This window comes from Nomascus leucogenys, chromosome 7b (assembly GCF_006542625.1).
Source record: "Nomascus leucogenys isolate Asia chromosome 7b, Asia_NLE_v1, whole genome shotgun sequence".
Taxonomy (NCBI): Eukaryota; Metazoa; Chordata; class Mammalia; order Primates; family Hylobatidae; genus Nomascus; species Nomascus leucogenys.
Window position 1 is genome coordinate 27,171,337 of NC_044387.1, and position 20,580 is coordinate 27,191,916.

The window sequence follows — 20,580 nt, forward strand, 5'->3', positions numbered from 1 at the left end:
AATTTTTTAAATTATGATAAAATACACATAAAACTTACCACCTTAACTATTTTTAAGTGTACAATTCAATAGTGTTACGTATATACACATTGTTGTGCAACTAATCTCTAGAATATATGTGTATTTTACTAAAAAGAAATGAGTCCTTGAGATATGGTCTATTAGTAAGTGACTTTATTTTCCACATCAAGATGGTATTTTTGTTCAAATCTTGAACATGTATCTTGCTAATAAAGATTCTGTTTTCTATTTGGAACAATTATATTAATGGATTTTTTGGTGCTCTCTTTTGATTAATAGGAGTGAGCTGAGTCGACAGAAACTTCATACCCAAGAGCTGCTTTCTCAGCTGGAAATGGCAAATGAAAAGGTAGTTGAGGTGAGATAATGACTCCCCTGGGAAGTGCTTTCTGCTGCAGCTTGATACGCATGTTATAGAATTTTACCTGAGCCAAATCCAAATTATTTCTCTACTTGGAAATAACAATACAGAAATCATCCATAACCCTAAAAGCCCACACGCAATATAATGTGAATAAAAGCTTTGAACGCCAGTGATTCATCATATGTAAATAATAAAAGGTAGAGCTCTTATTTCTGTTTTACCAATAGAACTTGTGTAGTATTTCAGAGAATGTATTAGGATCCCCTTTATTCTTATGCATCTCTAAAATTATTTTTTAACCCATTGATCTTTTTTCGTTTTAATCCATCCCAAAAGACACATTACATAAAAAATACTTTTGCCTACTGGAATATATTAAAATATATTTATTTATGCCTTAGAACTAAATATAGCAAGAGTTCAAGTTTTTTTCCTTGAGGCGTTCAAAAAGTAAACAATTTTTGGATTATGATTAGGGCTTTTTAGATCTCATTTGATATTCTGACTTCAAATGTTTGTTGGAATTTCCCTGAATATATGGTCTACTCCATCTTTGTGGTCTACTGTAGGAAATCATTACTCCTAAGCATCATGGCATTATGAATTGATATGAGCCATTTAGAAATTAATTGAGGAATAGCCATTAAAATAATCTTTCAGGTAGCTCCCACTTCCAGATATCTATTCTAATGAGTAATTTAAAATACGAAAAAATTTAAAAGAAGATACTCAGTACAGTAATGTTAATAATATAGGAAGATCAACAGCAACCAAAGTGATGAATAGAAAAGGAACAGTTGCATATATTAGGATTTACCCAATCTGAACTGTTCCTCAACCATTATAGTAGCAGTATAGAAGTTGCATTATATGAAGTCTGATTATAAATATGAAAATGATTATTACAGATGATGGAATTTTTCCCCCATTTTCTCTAGCATATGATGTGCTTCTTAAAATTTAAAGGCTACATATTTAAATTTTTCCCCCGTTTTCTCTAGCATATGATGTGCTTCTTAAAATTTAAAGGCTACATATATTGGACCAGCCAATATAGTTCTCCTCATAACATTTAATTTTGCTTTTGGGCATAATAAGAAATATAATAAGCTCATTTTAGCAGGATACTGTTATTTCAATATTTTATATTACTGTAATAGCCATAACATTCATTCTTATCACTTGTATGTTAGGACATGGGAACTATAAGTTTCTGGTTCTTCATAGAAAATGTGTTTTTCTAACTCTTCCTGATTAGGCTTGTATTATTATCTCATTCAGGTAAGTGCCAGAAAAACTGTTTAACAATTCTAGTTGTACAAAAATATTTTTTTCAGATGTACTATAACCAGGCTAGTAAGTATGGAGAGAGCTAATCCATTTTTTAATTGATAGATTATTTGCACTTGTCTTCCTGACAGTATGTTGTGACAGCTTTGTATTCATGATGCCTGTATCGTTCTTGCCATAACAAAGTATTAGAAACCGGGTGGCTTAAACAACGGAAAATAATTGTCTCTTAGTTCCAGAGGCTAGAAGTCCAAAATTGAGATGTTGACATTGTTAGTTCCTTCTGAGATCTGTGAGGGAGAATCTGTTCCATGCCTTTCTCCCAGCTCCTGGTAGCCTCAGACATTCCTTGGCTTGTAGATTGTGTTCTCTCTGTGTCTTCAACTGGTCTTTCCTTTGTACTTGTATGTCTCTGTGTCCAAATTTCCCCTTTTATGAAGACACCAGTCATATGGACTATGGTCCACCCTAATGATCTCATCTCAACTTGATCATCTGCAAGGACTCTCTTTCCAAATAAGGTCACATTCCCAGGTACTGGGGGTTAGGACACAATTCAACCCCTAACAGTGCCTAATAGCTCTTTTGACCCTAATAGACTCTGGAGTATGCAGATGTCTTGGGGAACATACAGAAACAGTTCATCCCACCCCTACTAAAGCTCTGGTTGTAAGGCCCAGCAGTCTGTGTTTTCACAGTCCAGGCGATTCTGAAGCAATGAGCTTCACAAAGTGAAAGTCTTATTCTTCCGAGTCATTTTGCTTTGAGATTTGTTAATTCACTTTCTTTGTTGGCATGTGGGAGAAAGAAAACAATTTATTAAGAATGTAAAACCAAGTTTGTATTTTAAAGCTCATAACTTGAAAAATGTAAATTTGGAGATAATATTGTTTGTATTTTGTAAGTGGTAAAGTGATGTCCAGATTTTTCATTGATTATTACACAAAACATCTCCACATCACATATGGATTTCTAACTTGTTTTCTATTTCCCCTTAATAGAATGAAAAGCTAATTCTAGAGCATCAAGAAAAAGCCAACAGACTTCAAAGGCGTCTAAGTCAAGCAGAAGAGAGAGCTGCTTCAGCTTCCCAGCAGGTAGGGAGCATCCCCTTATCCCTAGATAATAAACAGTTCAAAGATAAGTTTTTTAGAAGTTCCCAGAGAACTTAATAGTTTATTTTTACTAAATTAACAGATTTTAAAATTAATCCCTTTAATATGTGAGGTTGAAAAAGTAAACATTGGAAACAAAAATAAGCTATGCGTGGTGGCGCGCAACTGTAATGCCAGCAATTTGGGAGGCCTGGGCAGGAGGATCACTTGAGGCCAGGAGTTCAAGACCATCCTGCGAAACATGGCAATACCTTTTCTCTACAAAAAATTTTAAAAATTAGCCAAGTATAGTGGCGCATACCTCTGTTTCCAACTACTCGGAAGGCTGAGGCAGGAGGATGGATGGCTTGGGCCCAAGAAGTCGAAGCTGCAGTGAGCCATGTTTGTGCCACTGCACTCCAGCCTGGCGGACAGAGTGAGACCCTGTCTCAATTAAAAAAAAATGAAAAAAGAAAAATACTGTCTAACTATCATAGCCTCTAGCCACAGGCCACTATTTATATTTAAATTAATTTAAATTAAATTTAATTTAAATTAATTTAAATTAAATTTAATTTAAATTAATTTAAATTAAATTTAATTTAAAATTGAGATCCTCAGTCATACTAGTCAGATTTCAAGTGCTCAATAGCCATACGTAGCTAGGGCTATCACATTGGACAGCGTAGATATGGAACATTTCTGTCATAACAAAAAGTTCTGTTACACAACACTGCTCTAGAATTATGTCCTGTCTAAAACTAGGCAGAGATTCACTAACAGATTTGAAAGTAGATAATATTGCTTTGAATGTAATATTTCAAATTTCACTGCCTTTGTTTTTATTTTACTTTTCAGTGGAAAAAAATTCCTTGACTTACAGGTTAATTTACTTAATGCATATTTTCATATGACCAAAAAAATCTAAAATACAATATAAAAGTTGTCCAGTGGGAAATAGAGTAGAAAATGCAGAATATCAATGAAATACTAAGGGATAATTTCTCTTAATACACACGCATCATATAAATGAAGTGGGCCCTTGATTGTAAAGTAGAAGCAATAGTCCCTCATATGAGGAACAAAATGAGACCAGTTCAGTGATTATAAAGATAGACTAGACACAGACAGTTGAAATGGATAGATAGATAGGGCAGGCGAGAAAACAAAAACAATCAAATTACTATATTATTAATTATATTTGCTTATAAATGTATTATTTCAATCAAATTAATATTATTCTTAACTATTACAGCATTTTATACATAGTAAAGCCACTCTGCTTGCTGAATTCAGTTTATGTTCATGATATTTACAGATTTTTTTAAATCTACTTCTGTTATGAACATGGCATGCCACTTAAAGAAAATTTAATAATAACTTATCCTTCTGTTCCTCTCCCTCTTGAAAGTAATTATAGCCTTTTCAAATAATTTTTATGTCTTATGAAGTTATGAATTAACTAATGGGTTAGCTAATTATTCAAGAATGTATTTAGGTTATAAGGTAACAGAAGTTAGGTGCACTGGACAGTATCTGGAGAGTATGTGTTTTGGTGTCAGGCAAAATCGCTTAGTGCCATTTAGTGCCATTAAGTAAAAGCATATGACTTTGGGCAATTCCAACTTCTCTAAGCCTCAGTTTCCTCATGTTTAATATAGGATAATAATACCTCCCTCATATGGTTATTAAAGGATCAAAAGAACACATGTAAAGCATTTCCTATAGTGGTAAGTAAATATTTAGACAGATACATAAGAAATTAAATTTCTGTATCATAATCCTTAAAGCTTCACGTTTACCTTTTTTAAGGCAAATGGCAAAGAAAATGTCTACGTAAAATCAACTATGTTGAGTTCTATAGTAAAAAGGGTACAATTACAGGACATTAATTATATAACCAGTTAGCATCTAGTTTAGTTTCTCCCCTGAAAAAATTAAACCTAAACAGTCTAGTACTGATGTTTCTTCTGTTGTTTAAACTCTCCAATGGCAAAGGTTCCACCATTCTTTTGACTAACCTTTTTAAAATGTTTTGTCAGTAACCACTTCATGAATTGTTCTGTAACAAATCTTTCCCTAAGCTTTTCTCCTTCCATTCCGTTCTTATTTGAAGATGGAAGGTAATTATTCAGCACTTTCCCCTTACCCAAAAAGGAATTTCTTCCCTGGAGTTAATATTTTTTCTGTTTTAAATGAGTCTAAGTGATCAACTTTGTAAGACATGCATTTTATTTTTTTAATTTTTATCTTTGCCCTCTCTGAATCTTCTAATTTTCCTATAAAAACTGAAAAAGTGCTATTAGAAATAATATCCTACTAAATGCATATTAACAAAATGAAGAAAATTTAAAAATTATTATCATCTCTGACACATCACACTTACCATAGTGCAGTGCAGCATCGTGTTACTGGTTCAATACAAGCCCTGAATCGTGCTGATGCACTGTGCTCTAAATGTGCTTTTCTGATTAACTTTCTCTACACGTTATTCATCCATTCTAAGTGTATCACTCTAAATGGTTGAATGTCATACTGTGTTCTGTTAACATATGAGTTTTTTAAATCAGTGTGGTGAAGCCTTTCAATGCAAGAACACAAAACCTAGAAACTAAGAAAAAAAATTAATATGATCACAGTTTCAAATTTCTGTATCAGAAGAAGTCATAAAGTCAGTGACAAACCGAGAAAAATATTTGTACCATATATGACAAAAGGCTAATGCCCTAAACACATATAAAGGATGCCTAAGTTTTCAAAAAATGCTACAGTCCAGTAGACAAATATATAAAGGAAGTTTATGGAGAAAGAAGGACAGATGGCTTTTAAACATTTAAAAAGATGTTCATCCTCACCTGTAAGACAAATACAAATTTAAACTGTAATCACGTCATTTTTCACCTATCAGATCATGAAGTTTGGAAATGCATTGTGCTGGCACTTTCACGTATTACTGATATAAGCACATGTTGGTACAGTCTCCGAAGCACAGTTTGGCAGTATCTTTGAAAAACTGTAAATGTATGTAACCTTTGACCCATACTTGCACCTGGAAACATTTTTGCCAGGAAGCAAACATGTAAAAATCCTGACTGAAGCATTGTCTCTCCTTTTAAAAGATTAAAAACCAAACAAATTCCAAACAATAGCAGACTAGTTATATGGAGTATTCATACAGAGGAATAGTTTGCAGCTATTAAGAGGAATAAAGTATAACAGGCCTAACATAGAGCTATTTCTAAGATAGATTATTTAGAAGAAAAAAAACAAGATGAAAAGTGTTTATAATACTTTCACCATTTTTTAAATTAAAGGAATGAAGAAATACATATATTCTCATTTAAAATATTTCTGGAAACATACTTTAAAACTGGAAATAGTGGTTGTATCTGGAGAGGGGTCTATGGAATGAAAGACAGCAATGGAAACGAGACATCCTTTATGCTGTCTACCGTTTTGTACTGTTAGATCTTTTTTTACCATGTGTATATATTATTAATTCCTACTAACATTTAAAGATTATCTTTCTATTAGACTTTTTTTGTTATAATCTATCATCACTTTATTATCAGCCTTGCATTGTGTTGGCTCCCATTAGTTTGTGTTTTAGAAACTTTCCTGATTAACTTTTATCTAGATGTTTTTCATCCATCTGGAATATGTTTTACAATTCTAAGCATATCACCCTGGGCTATAGAATGTCTTATTTGACCTGCATTTCTCTAATTTAATAGACATTTTAAAGTTTCAAGAGTAAAATAGAAATTAATTTTAAAATGATCACTGACTGGGCACAGTGGCTTATACCTATAATCCCAGTACTTTGAGACCAAGGTGGGTGGATTGCTTGAGCCCAAGAGTTCAAGGCTGGTCTGGACAACATAGTGAGACCCTGTCTCTGAAAAAAATTAAAAATTAAAATTAACCAGGCATAGTGGCTACTGAAGAGGCTGAAGTAGAAGGATCACTTGATCCTGGGAGGTCAAGGCTACATTGAGCTGTGACTGGTACTCCAGCCTGGGCAACAGAGCAAGATTGCCTCAAAAAGAAAAAGATCATTTACAAAACCCTTTCCAATAAGACCATTTCAGTACTTATAGGTTGTGATGCATTCTACTTTGTATTAATCTAAGATTTTCCACAGAAAAAGTAACTATTTACCGATTGTTTATTTTAATTGCAGCTCAGTGTGATTACAGTGCAGAGAAGAAAAGCAGCCTCCCTGATGAATCTGGAAAATATTTAAAAATATTCATAGTTCACTCACAGAACTTTAGAGTTGGGAAAGCAGTTGGACTAGAAGTGTATTGAAATGGTAAAGCCTGCAAAGTATAATTGTTAAGGCTTGTGTTATTTTGCGTAAGCATTGTTGTTCTGTTTTAAGGGTTATTGGAAAACAGAGCAGTGACCACTTCCTGTAAGTAAAGAAAATATAATCCTATATTGAGCTTCAGTGGAGAATAAACCAGCTGAGAAGAACTCATTGCCTTCATCAACGTGTCTGTTTTTTAATTCCTCTTTTTTCCCTTGAAAGGACATAATAATTTTCAAACTATGCAAATTTCTATTTCATAAGAGTTTTTAAGAAGATTCTAGAATTTAATATTTCGGTTTCCAAGATGTGAGAATTTTACATCTAATTGTTACTTCTAACTCATTTTTAAAGTTCCTAAGTATCCATTTTATTATGAACTCATAAATGTAATAAATTGTGCATTTTCTAAAATGATGCCGTCATGTATTTTAATGTATGATTGTAGTGCTTCATTTTTAACTTACAGTTTTCAATATTTATGGAACTTGATATTTAAGAATTTGGAAGGAGTCTTTTACATGTTACTTAAAGCAATACTAATCAAATGGAGATCTTAGGTGCTAAGACTGCATGGCATTGAACTATTGAAGTCCTATTGATCTTTATAGATACATGTACCTATTCTCTGGTTTGAACCTAGTGCACCCTGGTTTCTGTTGATTAAAGCAGAGAGGTTTGCATCTGGATAACCAATTAGGAGACTGCTGCAGTTGTCCAGATAAAAGAAATGAGTTTGAGTTGAAGGTGACATGAAAACATTCATGTGTAGATATTCAGCCATCAGTCAGAAATTTAGTACTGGTGCTAACAGTTAAGATAGTCATAGGAATCTTTTTTTATTATTATTATTATCATATTTTAAGTTTTAGGGTAAATGTGCAGAACATGCAGGTTTGTTAGGTAGGTATACCTGTGCCATAGTGGTTTGCTGCACCCATCAACCTGTTATCTACATTAGGTATTTCTCCTAATGCTGTCCCTCCCCTACGCTTTCACCCCTCGACAGGCCCTGGTGTGTGATAGGAGTCTTTTGCGTGAAGGTGAGAATTGAAGCTGTGGAAGTGGAAGAGCTTCCCTTGGGGCCTTCCATGACGTGAATAGCAATCTCTTCAGCATCCTCCCACACTATTCTTCCCCTCCATTTCTTATGCTCTGACTTTGATGGCCTTCTTTTACTTCTGTCAATATATAATCCTCCCTCCCAATACAGGGTCTCTGCATGTACTTTTTTTTTTTTTTTTTTGAGACAGAGTCTCACTCCATCACCAGGCTGGAGTACAGAGGCATGATCTCGGCTCACTGCAACCTCTGCCTCCCAGGTTCAAGCAATTCTCCTGCCTCAGCCTCCCAAGTAGCTGGGATTATAGGCACCCGCCACCACACCCACTAATTTTTCTATTTTTAATAGAGATGGGGTTTCACCATCTTGGCAAGGCTGGTCTCGAACTTCTGACCTCGAGTGATCTGCCCGCCTCGGCCTCTCAAAGTGCTGGGATTACAGGCCTGAGGCACCGTGTCTGGCATCTGCATGGACTTTTTTATTTATACACTTTTCAGATCTCTACTCAAATATCAGTTCCTCAGAGGCCTTCCCTAGCCTCAGTAAGATCCCCTTCTTATATTGCTCTTAATAGTGCACCATAGTTTTCCTTCATAGCACTTGTCAAAAATTTGTAATTAACTCTTTTTGGAATATTTTCTTTAATGTCATCTTCTCCCCAACAGAGTACAAGCTCTCTAAGAGTAAGACCACATATACTGTCATTCATTTTATCCCTAGCACCCAATACAGTCCCTGGCACATGGAGGGTATTCAATAACTCCTTTTTCAAAAACTGAGTTTTTAAGAACAGGACCTTAAGGAATGTCTTTATTTGTTGAATGAGCTCATGAAGATGAGTCATTAAAGGAGACTAAATAGGAGAAATGAGAGGGTCATAACAAAGAGACTCCAACATGATAAAACACTCAAGGAAGGCACATGGTTGCTAGTATCAAATGCAATGATGAGACCAAATCATACCTATATGGCAGTTAAATGGTAATCAGATTGGAGGCACATAGCTTATTTTCATTTCTTGAAGAATTTTTCATTTGATTCTTTAAATTCCTTCCCAGGTCATTCACAGACTAATTTCCATGTCGTAAGAGTTATGTTCATATTCATATTTATAGAACATATAATTTATTTTTTAAAAATTTTAGGGATGTTAGAATTTTATGTCTGACAAAAGTATGAGACTGTCGAAGAAAGCACCTCAGAAACTAACATCTAGCAAATGGAATATAAGTATTATATTATTATACTTTTTCAAAAAAATCTAACTTTCCAGACACATTTTTTCAAGGTAAAATCTCTGAACATAGATACTTTCTCCAAACTTTGGCCACAGGCAACTACTCTTCACATCCTGATAACCCATCTTCTCTTGTATCTCCTTGCATACTTAGATATTCTCCAAGAGAAGCATAGGCTGCTAATATGCAGATAATATGCCTTTCTGACTTCTGTTGAATTTGAACAGGCTTAAGCTATGTTTAGCAACAGAACTAAACTTGATGGTTTTTTTTCTTTTCGGAAAAGTTTGTTAATAATTTCCAATGTAAAAATGTAGTGGAGTTTTTAACACTTCTCATATAGGTCAGTCTTCACTTATAAATGATACAAACAGTATCATTCTGTGAACTGTATTTTACTATACAGGAGAAATGAGTAGGAAAGAGAGGTAAGAAATGATATAGATCTGCAATTGAGGACAAGACAGCTAGTTCATTTTATTTATTCATATTTCTTTATTGTTTCTCCCTGAAGAAGAAAGGAGATATGATTACCTCTTCTTCCCTTTGTATACAAATATGCAAACTAGGGCAGGCAACAATCTTCTAATTTCTTCTCTGGTGTGAGAATTATAACTACCCCAAACATTGGAAAACATTAGCAACAATTCAGTCACTCATTAAGTCTGCAAATATTAAATATTTCATAGTTACACAGTCTTGCCAAACCAACTCTCAAATCAAGAAAGAATGAAAAAACACTTTAAACATTTTACTATAAATTCTGTTCTTTAACCATAATGTCTTTTATCATTTTTTTCAAAATAAATTTGTAATGAGCTTTTTTGCAAAAATGTTTATCAAAAATAATTAAATTTGTCTAGTTTACCTAAAACATACATATATACACACAAACATGTAGACAGAGAGATTGCAGTACCCTGAGGTTACAGATAAAAACCTGTGCCTTACCATCCCTTAAACCTTAGAAAAATATATGGCTTTGGGGAGAATGTTAATAATATTTATATAAGGAAGAAAAATACGCTTAGATAATAAAAGTCATAGGACAGAAAGGCATCTTAAAAGAAATTTTTTACAACACTGGTACCCTCTAGCTCAAGAATTCACTGCAAAACACTCACATATAATGCCCCATGTTCTCATAGGTGCCCCCCATGTGTGATACTTGCCTATGTGTAAGCAGACAACTTATTAGATCTCCAGAGAATAGATATGGTTTCAAACTATGTACCCTTTCTCTTTTCCCCACCCCAAGAAGATTCTGAAACATACTTTCTTAGGAAATCATGCTTCTAGGGTCACTGTAGTTAGTGATTCATTGAAATGTACATATATTTTTCAGGGTTTAGGATGAGGAAAAAATGTGAATTACTGTTCTATAGTTTACACTTCCATTAATGCAGCTTAAAATTATGTTAGCTTTTTTGGACGGAAAGTTGAATCACACTGTTGGACAGATAGCGTGTTGTCAACTAAAATCCTAAGTCTTTTTCAAAGATTCTGTTGCTAAGCCAAATCTTTGCCCAAATGCAGGACTAGTCATTTATCCCTATTAAATTTAATTACATTATTATAACCTGCTGAGGTCATTTTAGCTCCTAATTCTGTTACCTCATTTGATAGCTCTAAAGATATGATAAGGGCCATGTCTATCTTTATTTACTGCTATATTTCTTGCACCACAGACAATTTTTGATTTACAATGAATGCTAGCCACACATTGGACAAACATGCTACCCATATTTTCATTCGAACCATTGAAAAAAAGAAGAGGACCAGAGAGATTGAAATATAGACAGTCTCAGAGCATACCAAGCACCAACTTCCTTAATGAATAACTGATCAGCACATGTCAGATGTGGTAATTCAACCTGTTTTTAATCTGGCCCATATTGCTACTTGTACACTATCATAAGAACATCAAGAAAAATCCAGCCTTCTGCCCAGCAGAAGTTCATTTATGCCATACTAGTCATATTTTCCAAATGTAATCTAGTAATCCTGTCCAAAATGAAAAGTAAGTTAGCCTTCTTAGTAAATCTATGTAGCATCCTAGTAATCACAGCATGTTCCTTTTATGTTTGTTAAAACTAATTCGTTTGATAAGGCGTTACAGAAGTTTTCATTCAATGTTTTCATTCTATGGCAGCACAGTCCTTTTTTTCAATGAATGAAAAAGCTATCAGAGCATAATATAAAATATAAGGAAATATTTAATATTTACATCTAGGAAGATTAAAAGTGAGACTAGATCTCCTTTCATTTAAACTACTCTATGGGTTAAAAGAGAATAAGAGAAGTTATAAGCGTATTTCTTCAAATAACTAACACAATCCAATGGAGAGTTTCTCTGGATTATGGTAACGTGCTTATGTGTATTAATAATGTCTATTTGTGGAGCATCGTCATGTGCTGTGCATCATGCTAACATTTTGCATTTATTACCTCATATAGTTCGACAGCCCTTCTAGGTAGGTGTTATTTCCTTTCCAAAGATATGAGTTATAGTAAAAGTTAAATCATTTGCTCGGGGTCACATAGCTGGCAGGTGGCACAGCTGGATTTCAGACCAGATCTGGTCAACACCAGAATTGTACTATTGTGCAACATTGTATCTTTAGAGTTTGAGGAATTTATAATTTTGACACCTCTCCCATTTGCTGACAGTGATTCAAAAGTAACCTTTATAGGTTCTCCAAGTGTCATGGGATGTAATTCATCTGGGTCAGGAGGCTTGAACTCACTGTAAACATCTAGATGCTCTCATATAAGTGCTTCACACATTCTAGACTTCAAGTGACCCTCATCATCTTACCAGTGTCCACTCTGTCCTTGCAGTTCAAGGATCAGCGTTCTTGATTGAATATATAGATGCCAAATAGGTTTCGAAAAATTCTACTTCCACTTTTTCATTCATCAACCTTAAAACAAGTCTGAGCTGTGAGCCTCTTTTTTTATACTTTAAGTTCTAGGGTACATGTGCACAACGTGCAGGTTTGTCACATATGTATACACGTGCCATGTTGGTGTGCTGCACCCATTAACTCGTCATTTACATTAGGTGTATCTCCTGATGCTATCCCTCCCCCCTCCCTAGTGAGCCTCTTTTTTTAATTCCCTTTCTGACTGGCACTACCCAAAAAGCTCTTTTGGTTTTCAGATTATGTATATATCCCTAAAAACTTGCTAGAAAAAGGTATCTTCGTATCTAGTGGGATTTGGTAAATTTTCCAGACCTAGAAAAAAAATTGGCCACAACCTAAATGTAAGTAAAGTAGTAGAAAAAAATAGATCTAAGCAAAGGAAGTTATAATAATTAGCTTAATACCTCCTTTGAAAGTTTCCAGATTTCTTCAGTGAGCGATGACAATTTTACCAATTTTAATCGACCAAAAAAATGTTAAATTGTGTTTATTGTAAAGTGATATAATGCATAATTTCCTTTCAGAGTGTGTGATATTTTAAAGTATGCAGTTTGAAAGGTATTTAGAGTACTTGAGACTAGTTGATGCAAAGATATCATCACAAGCATTTGATATAAAAAAGAGAAGCTCCAAGGATGGAACTGAATTAGAGCCAAAGTTGGTGGGAAAAAGGAGAAAAGCTCTCTTTGAAACTGTTGCATGGGAAGGGAAACACCAGAGAAAAAGATTTGCTTCATAAAGAAATTGTTTTACACTGGTCATAATCCTGAAGTTAGAACTATCACCCCAGATTAGTGAGTAAAATAATCACATTAACCCATAATTATAAATGTAATTTTTAAAACTCAGCCATATATAAGCCAAGTAGTAGTGAGAATATCAGGACACATTGGCGATACATTAGGAATGACAATACACGTTATTTTCATCTTTGCTACTTAATTCTGCATTGCTTATTCATTTGTAAAAATAACTGGATTTATTATACTTTATATCACAAAAATGCCGACTTGGAGGTTTTATATAGCTTTAATTTAGTGTTAAGATATTAGTTCTCAACATCAAGAAACTATGTGATTTTAAATAATTCTGAAACTTTCCAAGCAGTGTTAGGATGTTCAATTGTTCTTTTTATTCTTTGATAGCAGTGTTTTCTTTGATCACATATATATATATTTGATCTGTAAATATGTTTGTATGTATGTGTGTTACATAAATATGCATGTGACAATTAATTCCATTCTCCCTAGAATAAGGCTGGAACTAATTGACCATAAGCAGACTATCCTGCTCATTATCTATTAGGTTATATTCAAAGTCTTTTAACCGGTGCATTAACATGTTTTAACCAAGTTTATTGGCTTTACCAATAAATTTAACTTTACCAATTCATTTAACTGAAGTTTACACGTGTAGTACTAAGTATACTCAAAAATATGCGAACTACTTCGTGTGAACTTTTTTTTTTTTTTTTTTGAGACCGAGTCTCACTCTGTCACCCAGGCTGGAGGGCAGTGACGCGATCTCAGCTCAATCCCAGGCAGGCTGGGATTGAATCCCAGATATACCCCTACTGACCTTGAGCAAATTACTTAATTTCTCTGTGCCTCAGTTTCCTCATCTGCAAATTGGAGATAATAGTGCCTACTTCACGTTATAAGGACTAAACTAATTAACATAATACATACCAGTGCCTGCCACTTGATAAACCTTTGTAATTATCTGCAGAAGTCAGGAGGTTCCTCCAAAGGCTATGTGGAATGACAAAATCAGCTTTTATTTCAGAAGTTATCACTATGGAGATACCATTGGCAAGGCTTCAGCCAAATGCTGGAGAGATTAATTTCAGCAAGACTTGTGTCAAGGAAACCAGTAATCCAGGCAAAAAATGAAGAGACCTGAATTATATAGCAAATGGTGGTGGGATCCGAAGCAAAAAATATTAAGGCAATATTAAATGTAATACACAGGCCTTGATCACTATTTGGCTGTGAGAGTTGAAGAATTCATAAAGGTCTCCCAGGTTTCAGTCTAGGAGGACGTTCTCTAAAACAGGATATAGAAAGAGTTCCAAAATCTCAAGTACCTGTGTACATCCAAGAGGGGATGCCCAATAAGCAATCTCTTCACACTCCAGAAAAGCTGGATTGCAGAGATACCAAACTGAGTAGTACAGGGAACAGCTGAAGTGAAGGAAGTCGATAACATTGGATTTGCCTTTATCCTATTTTTCAATGACCAGGCAATCAACGCCTACCTCAGACTAGAACACGTCATCTAATGCAGTTCTGAGCATTAAAGGGAAATCATATCGAAGATTTCAACCTTGAAGTTAATTGTGAAGTTTGTTGCAGATGGCTAATGCTTCAAAGGTAGAAACTGTTTTTTCAGTGATTTGGGTGAAAACGTGAACATGAGTCCCTGGTGCGACATTTCCCATCACAGATTGCACAACTGCCAATGATGGGTCCTTCCTTTGGCTCCTGGGGACTTAATTTCCCTAGGGAACTATTGTGGGTATTCAACTTTAAGACCTTGTAGGAAGAATCAGTTATTTCTCTCAGGGGTCTTAGAGCAAGCAATATGGAAGTAAATAGTCACTAAGGAGAAACGAGAAATAAGCTTTTAGCAAAATGTACGAATAATTGTTTTTTCTTTTAAACTGGCCAAATCCTTAAAAAAATTATAAATTAGACTAAGATAGCTACCCTGTTTTGGATCCTAATCATTATAATCTACATGAGAATGCATAATTCACACCAGTTTTGCTGTTCCCAACATAAAAAGGTGCATTTCACTATATGCTAATTTCTGCATGTAGTGGATGTACAAAAGATTGCTTCAGGCTGGAAACAATCTTTTCAGAAATGAGAATGAGAGTGTAGGCCCAGTTTTGCCAGTACCTACTGCTGTGATTTTGGCCAAGTCTTAAGGTGTATAATGCAGATAACATTTTTTTGCCCTATTGTCCCAGAGTTCTGTGATCAAAAGAAAGCATTTAATGAAACTGCTCTTTGAAAAATTATTTTTAAAAATTATTTAAAGGTTGTATTATAAATACAACTTTCCCATCATTCAGGAATATTTTTTCACCTCAGAAAGCTCATTAGTTAAAATATTGTAACTATCAGTGTCTTGTTCCTAATAAAAATAATAGCCTACCACTTACTAAATGCCTAATATATGCTCTCTGTAAGGTGCTCAATGGACTTGCTTTAAATAATCACAACTACTTCAATATCTAAGCTACTAAGATGTTATCCTCCTTCTGGGAAAACTGAGGCTTAAAACAGTTAAGTGACTTGGCCAATGTCATGTGCCTGGTAAACTATAGTTTAGCCGTTAAATACAGTTCTCTCTGACCCTGAAGTCTATGTTGTTTCAACGATTCTATGTTTTCAGATCCAAAACTGTATTCTGGAAAGAAAAGAACTCCAGGTGGGGAAGACTAAAATCAAACCGTTATTTTTCAGTCTCACCATCAGAGTTGAGCCAGAAAGCAGCCCAGTGAATCTGTGCTCTGCACAAACTTGATATGTTCTCTACAGTTCTCATTCCTGATTTAAATTGGAAGACAGTAAACAACTGATTCAGGACTGCTAAGTCATATATACCTTTAAATATTTAGCAAAAGCAGATTTCAAGACACTTAAGATGTATTGCAAAATGTACAGCATTTATTCACATACAGACAAAAAGGCACAATTCTACTAAATAGTTCAACAAAAAAATACAGCTGTCCTCAACTAGTTTTATAAATACTTTCAAAAAGGGGGTAGAAATAAATACAGGATTGGGTCATGTAATATAAAATAGTCATCTCTACATATACTTTAATTTGATTTTTAACTCTTCATGCACCTTTTTTTTTTCAATTTTAGCTGAATGGACACCAAGCTAGGCACATAGTGAAAAATCCTCTGTACAAGGTTACAAATGTAATGACAAGTTTGTCCATTTCAAAATAATTAAGATTTGTACACAACACATAAAACCCTTCATTTAGATCTCGTGTTTATAACCTAACAAATGACATTCCAGGCAACTTTACAAAAGTTTAACTAGCCTACATTTTGACATAATACATTAATCATAATCAAAGATATTTCTTGGTCAGGATGCACAAGGAAAGATAAAGCTTAAAAAAAACAAATGCAAATGGTTCCATACTAACAGAACGCAAGTGGGTGTTTGGGCTGGTTGCTGCTTATGGCCACCTCATACAGAGTTCCCAGCATGACATGAAACTAACTCACAAAGCTATCATCATTATACTGTCAGAGAAACCGTGCTCTATCCATTTGCATTTCGAAGCAGGAATAAAAAGTGTGGGCTTTTTATTTTTGTGTGTTTTGTTTTTGTGTGGGTTTTTTTAAAATATTTTTTGTTTTGTTTTTGTTTTGTTTTTTGGTTCAGCATAACTTGGAACATTTGAAAGCTTTTCAACCTAAATGTGGGGAAAAAACAGGTAAGGCATTATTTTTGCACAAAACTAGCATTCCTAATAGTGCAAATGAATCTGATACCTCTTAAAATGGTGGGAGGTCATACGCTTACTAGATTAATTTAGATTTTCTTTCTATGGCTTGACAAATTATCCCTCTATAAATTCTACTCTCACCCAGAGCTGTTGCTGTAGTCAAAAGATAACTGTAGATAAAGTCCAACCTTCTCCTGTATCCAGCAAAAGGTTTTTGCTCATATGCAAAAAAAAATCTAATTTTTAAATTATGCTACAAGTGAATATACAACTTGGATTCATAAGAACCTTCTATTATCTAGCAACAAGCTGATCTGGACAGCAGTCTTTCAAAATGAGCCCCATAGCTCAAAAATAGTCAGTCAGTCTAAAAACCTGCATCATTCTTCCCCTTCCCCTGAATTAGCTACTAAAATGTCCTTGAAAAGTTAAGACTTGGTTTGAAAATGTCATACATACAATGGGGATGCATCAGATCTACTATTTGATCATCTGATAAAACTTGCATAGCAAGATGGGATTCAATAAGCCTTTTTTTGTTGTTGACAATCATCTGGAAGACTTGAAAGTTAACTGCAGAACTCAAAGCATTATTCATTAAGTATCATAATGTCCCTGCCATATGGAAACAGATGTATAAATGAATCAGGAATCTGAATACTGGTATTAACAAACTAAGGAGAATTTAGGGGAAGTCGGGCTTGTTCCAAAGGCCCATAATTCTGTATCTCATTGCTATTTAAACGTTCCTTCCTTAAGTTTGATTCACAACCACATTGAATTCTAAAGAAAATTAACAGGACCTAAACACTATCCACTGTCTTAATACATATGCACTACGGTGAGTGCAAAAACAAAACATTGTACTCAAATTTAATGCTAAATTTATTATTGCTGATAACTTAATAGTTATTGCCATTTGCAATTAGAAAGTCCAAGTTACAAATTAGAGTTTAGAACTCTGACTACAGAAAACCTATTCAAGGGTACACTTCAGTCTCTTTCCTGTATAACCTTGGTCAATAGTAAGAGCTTGTCACAACTTATTGCCTCTCTATTGTTTTTAAAATATAACCTATTTCACTTTTTTCTCTTTTTTTTTCTTTTTTTTTTTTTTTTCCTTTTTCTTAAGGAATCCGTTCATGTTGGAAGCCCGGATTCCCTGACATATGCACTAGTGGTTGGCTCTGGGAAGTAACAGTCACCAGAGTCTGGAAGTTCTTCGCTTGAACTTGAGTAGCCATTGTACTATTGGAAGCCAGATGGCCAGGTATTGGCAATGGCCAGGGAAATCCCAAGCTGGCTCAACAGCCAGTGGTTAGGGAAGAAGAAGGTCAAGTGGACTGGTAAAAATTGTACTTCAACTGCCCTTATTCATAGACACAACTTTCCTAACAATCTCACTCTCCACCAGTCCCATATCCACAACCCACTCACAGGCTTCAAGCAGCAGGACCTTGCTATATTACCCTAAATCTCCACATTGCAGCAGTTCTACCCTGTCCCCTCAGCTCCTTCAATAATGACCTTTTTTAAAATTCTCTTCCCTGACTGCTATATTTACACATAAATTTCTTAGTGTTACTGAAGCTTCAGAGCTGCTGCCTGTATACTATAATGCAACAAAAATAGCCTTGAGGGCCAAATATAAATATGATTTCAAGATCTACCACAGTCCTAGAAAATAAACTTTATGGGCTGTGAATGGTACCATGAGGGTTTCTCAAGAACCTTATCTGGTTCCCTATATTCAGGTAACCACGAGTTTGTGCTTTGGGAAGAACGCAGAGGGCTATAAAAATTCATGAGGCTTATTTAAGCCTTGCCTTCTTTAAAACTTATTTCATTCTTATTTTAGTGTTTAGTTCGGGTTCTAGTCTTAGCAGTGTCTTATGGTTACAGTCTACTCTTCTGTTTCCTCAACAAGTTGCAAATAACACAAACTTCTCACAAAAATGATTTAAAAATGACTCTGGAAAAAAATTAATCTGAATTGCAAGTAAATGTGTTTGTGTAGCTCAGGATTAATGGGTTTCTGCTTCTCCCCCACATCAGAGCTCTCCTCTAGTACACCCAATGACGAGCCCAAAGGGCTTCCGCGTCATCTCTGTTGCATCAAGAAGCCAAGATGCTTCTCCTGATAATGTCTGTCCTCCTGCTGATAGTGCTGCTGGTGTGTATACATTTCTTTTCTGATGCCTCACTCTCTGAGTCACTCATTTCCACATCGGGGACATACCCGTCATTCTCATTGTCGGATTTTAATTTGTTTTTTGCCCTTTCCTTGGCTGGAACTCGGCCTAAGCCCAAATATGGGTAGTCTGAGTGCTGGTGGCAGGCCCCGTCATGGGCCTCTCCCTGCTGCTGCCGTTCCCCCTTCTTTGGAATCCGGAATCCTCCCCAGTTTTTCACTGGGCTGGCAGGTGTTGTAGGCACTTTGACTGCAGTCTGGTTATAGTTTACTTTGATTAGGGAGCCATTGCACTTGGGCACTATCTCCTTCCTTGTGCCAGGTGCTGACTGCCCCACTCCAGGGGACGTGGTAGCTCTTGTGTTGTCCAGATGCCTCTGGGACACATCTGTGGACCTGAGAGGCTTGTGACTCTGTTTAAAAGATTTGTCCTTTAAGTCTCCTTTAATGAGATCACAATGAAAACGATTGTCTCTTCTTTTCCCGTGGTCTGGCATCACCACACCATTTTTCTGTTGTGCTGATATGAGACGTGCTTCTGCAAAGGTCTTTTCCAAACCCAAAAAGCTTTCTGGGACCACCATCCCCTCCCTTCTACCACACAGGTCTGGCTGCTTCAGCAGGGTTTTGCCTTCACTTCCAGTGCTATTCTGCAAAGGATCTCGCTTATGGGGCTTTTTCAGCGAATGAACCAAGGAAGTACCCATTTGTTTTCTGAAGAACGCAGAATGCCACTTCAAGTCCTCTATCTTGGGAGCATCAGGGCCAACAGAAGGACTGTTAAACAAAAGCATGTTTTCCAGTGAGGAGGAGGAGCAGGAAGAAGGCACACCTATAAACATAAAACCACAAATAAAGAAAAATTACAGCAGAAGCAAATCCAAAAGAATAAAATTCTACACCCTTAGTGTGGCCCAATTTATGTGAACTCCCCCCCCCCAACAATACAACACTTACACCACCAAGTTTGTACAAATTTGGTTTTTATAGTGAAGAGATGACCTGCCTTGAGAATCTTCATTCAATCTGCAGACTCGATATGCCACATTTTCTAAAACAGCTGAAGCTCACATAATTTTTCATAAAACTGGACCTCCTCAAATACATGTTCCTCCAAACAAAATAACTGATCTGATTTTCAGAGGGGACTCCATGCAGAACCCATCAGGTGGCTGACGGCTGCCTCTGCTCCCTCTACCTGGTTACAGAGCAGAACCTGCGCCGCGCTCTTCCACGGTCCAGTCTTCTGCCGCCCGTACGAGACTGAGAGAACCCAAAAAGCAGGGCCCGGGGCGTCTAAGTTTCTCTAAGTGTCTATACCCTCACAGGGTTATTATGAGGACAAATACATGTAAACATGTGAATGAATAAAGGAAATGTTTAAAATAATTCTTGACATAGTAAGTGTTCCAAAAATGTTCATTATTATGATGTGCAAAATACATTTGTGGGATTCAACTGAATTGTCAATTCAACTTGAAGTAAGTTAAATTGATGTTTTTCATATTTTTTTGATGCAAATCACAGTGACTAAATTCCACAGCATGACCTAGTAAGAGTTCACATTTCACGAAATAATATTAACCCTCATCACTTGATA

The 20,580-nt window shown here is 35.4% G+C and overlaps 2 protein-coding genes across 7 annotated transcripts in view; one reads left to right on the plus strand and one right to left on the minus strand.

The window, feature by feature from the left end:
- Nucleotides 1–9,610, plus strand: part of SCLT1 (sodium channel and clathrin linker 1) — a 202,696-nt gene extending 193,086 nt beyond the window's left edge. The window contains exons 18-20 of one of the 2 annotated variants that reach the window (XM_030815705.1): nt 301–379; nt 2,677–2,772; nt 9,536–9,610. In XM_030815705.1, the coding sequence (XP_030671565.1) occupies nt 301–379; nt 2,677–2,772; nt 9,536–9,565 (205 nt within the window). In that variant the 3' untranslated portion in view covers nt 9,566–9,610. Of the gene's footprint in view, nt 1–300; nt 380–2,676; nt 2,773–6,952; nt 7,496–9,535 lie in introns of those variants that run through there. The other variant, XM_030815704.1, reaches the window with a different exon arrangement.
- A 6,354-nt stretch (nt 9,611–15,964) lies between these two features.
- The window catches only part of JADE1 (jade family PHD finger 1), a 65,674-nt gene continuing 61,058 nt past the window's right edge, over nt 15,965–20,580 (minus strand). For all 5 annotated transcript variants that reach the window (XM_003264653.3, XM_003264654.3, XM_030815708.1 and 2 more), the window contains exon 11: nt 15,965–19,812. In XM_003264653.3, coding sequence (XP_003264701.1) covers nt 18,905–19,812 — 908 coding nt within the window. In that variant the 3' untranslated portion in view covers nt 15,965–18,904. The remainder of the gene's footprint in view (nt 19,813–20,580) is intronic.